The 10000-nt window shown below is 55.0% G+C and overlaps 1 protein-coding gene across 1 annotated transcript in view; it reads left to right on the top strand.

Annotated features, from left to right (window-relative positions):
- LOC133362680 (cadherin-2-like) overlaps positions 1-9792 on the top strand; it is a gene marked incomplete at its 3' end in the record, with an annotated part of 17883 nt that extends 8091 nt beyond the window's left edge. The window contains 9 exon segments of the mRNA XM_061581603.1: positions 153-335; positions 1633-1785; positions 2175-2319; positions 5382-5563; positions 6483-6620; positions 7226-7447; positions 9100-9195; positions 9198-9224; positions 9650-9792. Of these exon segments, the coding sequence (XP_061437587.1) occupies positions 153-335; positions 1633-1785; positions 2175-2319; positions 5382-5563; positions 6483-6620; positions 7226-7447; positions 9100-9195; positions 9198-9224; positions 9650-9792 (1289 nt within the window).
- Between the last annotated feature and the right edge of the window lie 208 nt (positions 9793-10000).

Genomic DNA, 10000 nt, shown 5'->3' with positions numbered 1-10000 from the left:
GTACACACACACATGTACACGCACACACACGCACACACACGTACACACACACGTACACACACACACGTACACACACACACACGTACACACACACGTGAGGTGGCCTCGCTCACGATGACGTTTCGATGTCACCTTCACCGCACCCCGCACAGAGAGAGCGTGGGGAGAGACGCGCGGAGGTGGAGGAGGTGGAGAAGGTGGTGGAGGTGGTGGTGAGGTTCCGGCAGGCAGGGCGTGGTGGTGCGCGTCAGCGCCGCTGGAGACGGACGTGGGTCAACCCCCCCGTGTCCGTGCCCGAGAACCAGCGTGGCCCCTTCCCCAAGCTGCTGCTGCAGGTGCGGCGCTGTGCGCAGAGCGCTCCCATTCTCGCTGTCGTCTAGCCTCATCCTAGACTAGCCCTAGACTAGCCTTAAACTAGGCCTAAACTAACCCTAAACTAGCCCTAGACTAGACCTAGACTTGCCCTAAACTAACCCTAAACTAGGCCTAAACTAGGCCTAAACTAGCCCTAAACTAACCCTAAACTAGGCCTAAACTAGCCCTAAACTAGGCCAGAACTAACCCTAAACTAGGCCTAAACTAGGCCTAAACTAACCCTAAACTAACCCTAAACTAGGCCTAAACTATGCCTAAACTAGCCCTAAACTAACCCTAAACTAGGCCTAAACTAGCCCTAAACTAGGCCTAAACTAACCCTAAACTAGGCCTAAACTAACCCTAAACTAACCCTAAACTAGGCCTAAACTAGCCCTAAACTAGGCCTAAACTAACCCTAAAATAACCCTAAACTAGGCCTAACCTAACCCTAAACTAGGCCTAAACTAACCCTAAACTAGCCTTAAACTAGGCCTAAATTAGGCCTAAACTAGGCGTAAACCAGCCCTAAACTAACCCTAAATTAGGCCTAAACTAGCCCCTGCCTAGGGTTAGGCCCCGTGTAGAAGGTGGAGGTGGTGGAGCTGGATCAGACAGACGAGGAAGAGGAGGAGGTGGAGGAGGGGGAGGAATCCGTAGAGCCGGGAAGCTCTTTTCTATCAGCCACGGGGGGGTGACACAAACACGCCCAGCGGCGGTGCAGAGTCCAGGGATAGTTCAACAAACACACGGGACGCGGACGGCCGTGATGTCACACACTCACTCATTCACTCACACACTCACTCACACTCACTCACACACACACTCACTCACTCATACACACACTCATACACTCACTCACTCATACACTCACACACTCACACACTCACTCACACACTCATACACACACTCACTCATACACTCACTCACTCATACACACACTCACTCATACACTCACTCACTCATACACTCACACACTCACTCACACACTCACACACACACTCACTCACACACTCACACACACTCACACACTCACACACACTCACACACTCACACACACTCACACACACAATCACACACTCACTCACACACACACTCACACACACACTCACTCACACACTCACTCACACACACACACACTCACTCACACAACGCGGATGACCGAGGGTGAGCCGGGCGTGAGAGTGCCGAGACTAGTCCGGCGTAGGAGCCCCCCACTCCGCCAACCGCCCCCCACTCCGTCACGGCCCCCCACTCCGCCAATGCCCCCCACGGCAGGTGAAGTCCAACGCTGTGGGCGTGGACGTGCGCTACGCCTTGGCGGGGGAGGGCGCTGACCGACAACCCACGGGGCTGTTCGTCGTCGACGCCGCCACGGGGAGAGTGTCAGTCACCGCGAGCCTGGACCGCGAGGTGATCGCTCAGTATCGCGTACGGAGCACACTACACGACTATACACTATATACTACACAATATATACTACACTATACACTACACTATACACTACACTATACACTACACTACACGACACTATACACTATATACTACACAATATATACTACACTATACACTACACTATACACTATATACTACACACTATATACTACACTATACACTACACTATACACTACACTATACACTACACTACTATACACTACACTACTATACACTACACTATACACTACACTACTATACACTACACTACTATACACTACACTACTATACACTACACTACTATACACTACACTACTATACACTACACTATACACTACACTCTACACAGCTGCACTCTGCTGCTGCTGTTGTTGTTGTGACTGCAGCTGCGCTGCTTCGCCGTCGACCCGACTGGAGGTTTTGTGGAGGATCCCGTTGACATCGTCATTGACGTCATCGACGTCAACGACAACCGCCCCAAGTTCACCAGAGACGTCTTCCACGGCAGCCTCACGGAAGGATCGCCACGAGGTGACGATGATGATGGTGACGATGATGATGGTGACGATGGTGATGATGGTGACGATGGTGATGATGGTGATGATGATGGTGATGATGACGGTGACGATGGTGATGATGATGACGATGATGACGATGATGATGATGACGACGATGATGATGATGATGACGATGATGACGATGATGATGATGATGACGATGATGATGATGATGATGACGATGATGATGACGATGACGATGATGATCATGATGACGATGGTGATGATGATGACGATGATAATGGCGATGATGATGATGGCGATGATGATGATGGTGATGACGATGATGACGATGACGACGATGGCGAGGATGATGATAGAGGGAATGGCTCCGACTCCCGGCCACGTAGTTTTACCCGGGCCCGCTCACCATCATGAAGGTCCTTAATGATTGTGAACAGAGGGTCAGGCACTCCGAAAGCACGAAGAACAACCCAGAGCCCAGGCCTACTGATGGTATCATAAGCCTTGACCAGGTCAATAAAGCAGAGATGTAGGTCTTGTTGGAACTCCACAACTCTGCTGTAGCAGGCAGGACAGAAAATATGGCATCTGTGCAGGACCACCCTTTCCTGAAACCGCATTGGGGCTCCGCACGCCTCTCCTCAGTGTGCCTAGCAAGGCGATGTTGAATAATCCTTGCCAGGACCTTTCACGGTACACTGAGGAGTGAGATGCCCCTGTAGTTGTTACAGTCTGTGCGGTCCCCCTTCTTAAAGAGGGGGACCACCAGGGCATCCTTCCAATCCTGCGGAACCCGTCCAGTGGTCCAGACTGTTGTTATGATGTCATGTAGGGCAGTCTGTGCACAAAGGCCACCCTCCCTCAATATTTCACTTGGGAGATCATCTCTGCCAGGTGCCTTTCCTGGTCTCAGACTCCGGATCGCCTTCAGTACTTCCTCAACAGATCTCAACTCAGCTAGCCACTCAAAGGGGGGGTGACTTCTTCCAATATTTGAGGCACCGCAGCCTCAGCAGGGTCATCCCCACTTTGTCCCACGTTTTTTCTAGGCTGAGGGATTTGCCCTCCCCCAGGACCTCAGAAATGCTCAACAAATCTGCCAACCTGTTCCTGGGGGACGGAGATTGGATCACCATTCTTTCTCTTAATGATGGTAATAGGTGTGGCGCTGCAGATTACTTTTTTGATGGAATTAACGAGCGATTTGTGATCACGGGCCATTGAGGCAGACTCCATCTCCTCAGCAACCCGCGACCACCACCCATCCTTGCAGCACCTCACGGCTCTCCGAACCTCCGAGTGAAGGCTGCGGTAAGCCTCCTCATTCTCCGACGTGGGATGCTGTAGCCGATGAGAGCGGGCCTGTCGCCTTTTTCTCAGCCAGCTTGAACACCTCCTCTGTCAGCCAGGGTCTCTCGGGAGGTCTGGAACGTGTACCTAAAGCAGCCATTGCAGCTGCATGAGCCACAGTCCTAAACTTCGCCCATTTCCCCTCGATATCAGGAGGAGTCAGGGATGATGCCAACCCCAGCCGCAAGCGATGATAAAATTCTCGCTTGCAACTTTTATCAGCTAGCTAAGACCAGGCCATTAAGGGTTTGAATGAGGTGCTGGGTGTACACTCACCACCGGAGTGGAAGAATGTCACTTACACACTCATTCACTCACACACTCATACACTCATTCACTCACTCATTCACTCACTCACTCATACACTCATTCACTCACTCATACACTTACACACTCACTCACATACTCACACACTCATACACTCACTCCCTTATACACTCACACACTCACACATTCATACACTCACTCCCTTATACACTCACACACTCACACACTCACACATTCATACACTCACTCCCTTATACACTCACTCACACACTCACACACTCACTCATACACACACACTCACACACTCACTCACTCCCTTATACACTCACTCACACACTCACTCACACACTCACTCATACACACTCACTCACACACTCACTCACTCACACACTCACGCACTCACACACTCATACACTCACTCGCTCACACACTCACTCATACACTCACTCAACAACAACCGCCATTCGCCACTAAGTGGCGGTGACGTCACCACGACGCTTGTGCCAGGTCATGTGCACCTTGAGGCCATGTGAAGTGTCGAACGCCCGCTGGCAGGAGGTCACGGGGCAGACCCAGGTGCCACGGGTCGACTGACTGAGATGACCGAGATGACTGGCTCATGCACCACCTGTGCCCCCTACTGTGCCAACTTGCTGTGCTTTAGCCACCCGGTGCTCCGCTCATTGTTGTGAGCGTCGCTCCTCCGCCCTCCGTTGTTGGAGGGCGACTGCCTCCAACTGCCCAGTAGCGTCCTTCACGAGCCTCCTCCACAGAGGCCGATCTTGATACCGTTGGTACCAGTCATCGGCAAGTCCACTCAGCTCCACGTCCTCCTGTACCACATCACTCCATCTCTTCTCTAGCCCGTGCCGCGCCCGTTTAGCCCCCTCGATCCGGCCGAACAAAAGCTGTTTAGGCATGCGGTGGCTGGGCATGCGGGCTACATGACCCAGCCAACGCAGCCTTGCCTGCCGGAGGAGCTCACCGATGGGACTTTGCCCAGATCTTTCAAGGATTTGTGAGCTCCTCACACAATCCAACCTGGTTAATCCCAGGATGGATCGTAGGCAGGCCAGCCTAAATGTTTCCAACCGACGAAGATTCTCCATTAGGGGGTGTCCACGTTTCGCAAACGTAGAGAAGGGAGGGAATGACCGTGGCCGAGAAGACCCGAAGCTTCGTGCGGAGCGACAGACAAGGTAGCTTCCACACAGCGTTACGCAACCGATGAAAAGATATTGCCGCTCGACTGATTCGGAGTGAGACCTCTGCTGTTAAACTGGAGCCGGTCATAAGCACACTGCCCAGGTATGGGAAACTCTCCACTCTCTCCACTACTGCCCCATCACACACACACTCACTCACTCCCTTATACACACACTCACACACTCAATCACACACACACTCACTCACTCCATCCCCTCCCTCTCCCACCTCCCCCTGTGGCCGTGTCAGGCACCTTCGTGATGAGGGTGGAGGCGAGTGACCTGGACGACCCCTTGACGCCCCACGGAGCTCTCCGCTACGACATCGTGGGGCAGTCCCCCCCCATGGGGACCGCACAGCACAGCCTGTTCCACATCGACCGTCGCACGGGCATCATCACCACCCGCACTGTGGTCGGGCTGGACCGAGAGGTGGGTGTCACGTGTGTGTGTCTGTGTGTGTGTCTGTGTGTGTGTGTGTGTCTGTGTGAGTGTGTGTCTGTGTGTGTGAGTGTGTGAATGTCTCTGTGAGTGAGTGTCAGTGTGAGTGAGTGTCTGTGTGAGTGTGTGAATGAGTGTCTGTGTGTTTGTGTGAGTGTGTGAGTGAGTGTGTGAGTGTTTGTGTGAGTGTGTGAGTGAGTGTGTGAGTGTGTGTTTGTGTGTGTGTGAGTGTCTGTGTGTGTGTCTGTGTGTGTGTCTGTGTGTCTGTGTGTGTGTCTGTGTCTGTGTGTGTGTGTGTCTGTGTGTGTCTGTGTCTGTGTGTGTCTGTGTCTGTGTGTGTCTGTGTCTGTGTGTCTGTGTTGGTGTGTCTGTGTGTGTGAGTGTCTGTGTTGGTGTGTCTGTGTGTGTGTGTCTGTGTGTCTATGTGTGTCTGTGTTGATGTGTGTGTCTGTGTTGGTGTGTCTGTGTGTGTGTGTGTCTGTGTGTGTGTCTGTGTGTGTGTCTGTGTGTGTGTCTGTGTTGATGTGTGTGTTTGTGTCTGTGTGTGTGTCTCTCTGTGTGTCTGTGTGTGTGTGTCTGTGTGTGTGTGTCTGTGTGTGTGTCTGTGTGTGTGTCTGTGTGTCTATGTGTGTCTGTGTTGATGTCTCTATTGGTGTCTATGTGTGTCTGTGTGTGTGTCTGTGTGTGTGTGTGTCTGTGTTGATGTGTGTGTGTCTGTGTGTGTGTCTGTGTGTCTATGTGTGTCTGTGTTGATGTCTCTATTGGTGTCTATGTGTGTCTGTGTGTGTCTCTGTGTGTTGTATGTCTATGTGTGTGTTGTGTGTCTGTGCGTGTGTCTGTGTGTGTGTCTGTGTGTGTCTGTGTGTGTGTCTGTGCGTGTGTCTGTGTGTGTGTGTGCCGCTGTGTGTAGAGAGTGGCGCGCTTCTCGCTGGTGGTGATGGCTTCGGACATGGAGGGAGACGCCAGAATCAGTCTCTCAACCACGGCCACCGCCATCATCACCATCACCGACATCAATGACCACGCCCCCGAGTTCACGAGCAGAACCGTACGGCACGCCGCCACCACCACCACCACACACCACCCACACGCACACCGCCACCCAACCTCAACACTGCACCATAGACTCAACACTGCACCATAGACTCAACACTGCCCCATAGACTCAACACTGCCCCATAGACTCAACACTGCCGCATAGACTCAGCACTGCACCATAGACTCAACACTGCACCATAGACTCAACACTGCACCATAGACTCAACACTGCACCATAGACTCAACACTGCACCATAGACTCAACACTGCACCATAGACTCAACACTGCACCATAGACTCAACACTGCCCCATAGACTCAACACTGCCCCATAGACTCAGCACTGCACCATAGATTCAACACTGCACCATAGACTCAACACTGCCCCATAGACTCAACACTGCACCATAGACTCAACACTGCACCATAGACTCAACACTGCCCCATAGAATCAACACTGCACCATAGACTCAACACTGCACCATAGACTCAACACTGCCCCATAGACTCAACACTGCCCATAGACTCAACACTGCACATAGTCTGTATACAACAACAACAACGATGTCCCGCCCCCCGCCCCCCTCCCTCGTCACCACCGCCGCCACCGCCCCAGTGGACGGGCACGGTGCGTGAGAACGCCGTGGGGGTGCCGGTGACGATGGCGCTTCTCTCGGTGATCGACGCGGACGAGGTCGGCACGGCGGCGTGGCGAGTCCGCTACTCACTCCGCGGGGGGGGGGCGGGGGGGGCGGCGTGGGGGGCGGGAGACCCCCAGGACCTGTTCGCCGTGGAGACCGACCCCGCTACCAACGATGGCAGGATCGTCGTTGTCAAGGTAACGCTTGGGAGGGAGGGGAGGGAGGGGAGGGAGGGGAGGGGGGGAGGGAGGGAGGAGGGAGGATGAGGGGAGGGAGGGAGGGGGGGAGGGGGAGGGGGGAGGGGAGGGAGGGGGGGTGGAAGGAGGGGTTGGAAGTGAGGAAAGGGAGGTAGGGATGTGGGGGGAGTGGAGGGGAGGAGGGGGAGAGGGGAGGAGGGAGGGGGGAGGGGGGGAGGGGAGGAGGGGGGGAGGGGGGAGGGGAGGGAGGGAGGGGGAGGGAGGGGGCATGGGGGGTGGAAGGAGGGGTTTGAGTGAGGAAAGGGAGGTTAGGGGAGGGGGAGGAGGGAGGGGAGGGAGGGGAGGGAGGGGATGAGGAGGGGAGGGAGGGGGTGAAAGGAGAGGAGGAGAGGGAGGGAGGGGGGGGGTGGAGGAGGGGTGGTTGGAGTGAGGACAAGGGGAGGGAGGGGAGGGGGGAGAGAGGGAGGAGGATTATTTTTTCACCCAGGGAAGTCCATTGGGGGGTGGGGGGTGGGAGGGGGAGGCACGGGGTCGAACGTCGCCAGCACTGGGGAGACAAAGGCGTGCTGCTGGCTTCCCACCCCTCGTGTGCCACAGCGCCGGCCTTGCCCTACAGTCTGCTAAAGCTATAGGGGGATCTTTGTCTTTTGTATGTTCGTGTGTCCGTGTGTGTGTCCGTGTGTGTGGCGCGTGTGTGCGCGTGTGTGTACGTGTTTGTGTGTACGCGTGTATGTGTGTACGTGTGTGTGTACGTGTTTACGTGTGTGTGTGTGTACGTGTGTGTGTGTGTACGTGTGTGCGTGTACGTGTGTGTGCGTGTGTGTGTGTGTGTGTACGTGTGTATGTACGTGTGTACGTGTGTGTGTGTGCGTGTGTGTACGTGTGTGTGTGTACGTGTGTGTGTACGTGTGTGTGTTGTGTGTTGGTACGTGTGTGTCTGTAGTGTGTGTGTACGTGTACGTGTGTGTACGGTGTGTGCGTGTGGTGTGTGTACGTGTCTGTGTACGTGTGTGTGTACGTGTGTGATACGTGTGTGTGTGTGTGTACGGTGTGTGTACGTGTACGTGTGTGTACGTGTGTGTCTGTGTACGTGTGTGTGTACGTGTGCACGTGTGTGTACGTGTTGTACGTGTGTGTGTACGTGTGTATACGTGTGTGGTGTCTGTGTGTAGTGTGTGTGTGTGTGTACGTGTGTGTGTGTGTACGTGTGTGTACGTGTGTTTGTGTGTACGTGTGTGTACGTGTGTGACGTGTGTGTGTAGTGTGTGTGTGTACGTGTGTACGTGTACGTGTGTGTACGTGTGTACCTGTGTGTACGTGTGTGTGTGTGTACGTGTGTATACGTGTGTATGTACGTGTGTGCGTGTGTGTGTGTGTAGTGTGTGTGCGTGTGTGTGCGTGTGTGTGTGTGCGTGTACGTGTGTACGTGTGTGTGTGTACGTGTGTGGTGTGTGTGCGTGTGTGTGTACGTGTGTGTGTCTGTGTGTGTCTGTGTGTGTCTGTGTTGGTGTGTGTACGTGTGGTGTGTGTACGTGTGTGTGTGTGTGTACGTGTGTGGTGTGTGTATGTGTGTACGTGTGTGTACGTGTGTGTGTACGTGTGTGTACGTGTGTACGTGGTATAAGTGTGTGTACGTGTGTACGTGTGTGTAGTGTGTGTACGCCGCAGCCTTAGACTTTGAGATGGCGTCGTCGTACAAACTCATCGTCGTCGTGGACAACGAGGAGCCGCTCGTGAAATCCGCGTGGACCCTCCCCAGAGTACCGCCACCGTCACGGTGAGTCACCCCCACGCACCCCCCCCCACGGCCCCCCCCCCCACGGCCCCCCCCCCCACGGCCCCCATGGCCCCCACGGCCCCCCCACGGCCCCCCCCCACCCCCCCCCCCCACGGCCCCCCAAAAGCTTCACAGCTGCTCGGATTCTCCCGCCACGAACAAAGATTCCCGCGGAAAAGCCGCCACCCCCGCGTCTCTCCCCGCATCTCTCCCCGTGTCTCTCCCACGTGTCTCTCCCGTGTCTCTCCCCACGTGTCTCTCCCCGTGTCTCTCCCCGTGTCTCTCCCCGCGTGTCTCTCCCCGTGTCTCTCCCCACGTGTCTCTCACCGTGTGTCTCTCACGTGTGTCTCTCCCCGTGTCTCTCCCACGTGTCTCTCCCCGTGTCTCTCCCCACGTGTCTCTCCCGTGTCTCTCCGCGGCGCCAGGTGAGTGTTGAGGATGAGAACGAGGCTCCGCTGTTTGAGCCGCGGCTGCAGCAGGTGCGGCTGTCCGAGGGCGTCGCTCTGGGCAGCGTCGTCACCACGCTGGTGGCACGGGACCCGGACTCCGCACAGAAGCAGAGCCTGCGGTGAGCACACACACCCCCCGCCCCGCCAAGCGGATAACAACCACAACAAAACAACCGCAACAACAACCGCAACAATCAAACAACTGTAGGGGTGTTAGAGAGAGCCCGTTATGCATGGGAGCTTATGGCAAACAAACACAGTGGGCGGGGCTACATGAGTGCATGGGAAGGTGCTCTCTACGACGTCCGCGTCAGGCACCCTGGGGGG

The sequence above is a fragment of the Lethenteron reissneri genome, unplaced genomic scaffold (assembly GCF_015708825.2).
Source record: "Lethenteron reissneri isolate LAM-NWPU_2019-01 unplaced genomic scaffold, ASM1570882v1 scaffold_1577, whole genome shotgun sequence".
Lineage (NCBI taxonomy): Eukaryota > Metazoa > Chordata > Hyperoartia > Petromyzontiformes > Petromyzontidae > Lethenteron > Lethenteron reissneri.
The sequence above is the reverse complement of the archived record's forward strand: the minus strand, read 5'-3'. Positions and strand labels throughout refer to the sequence as shown.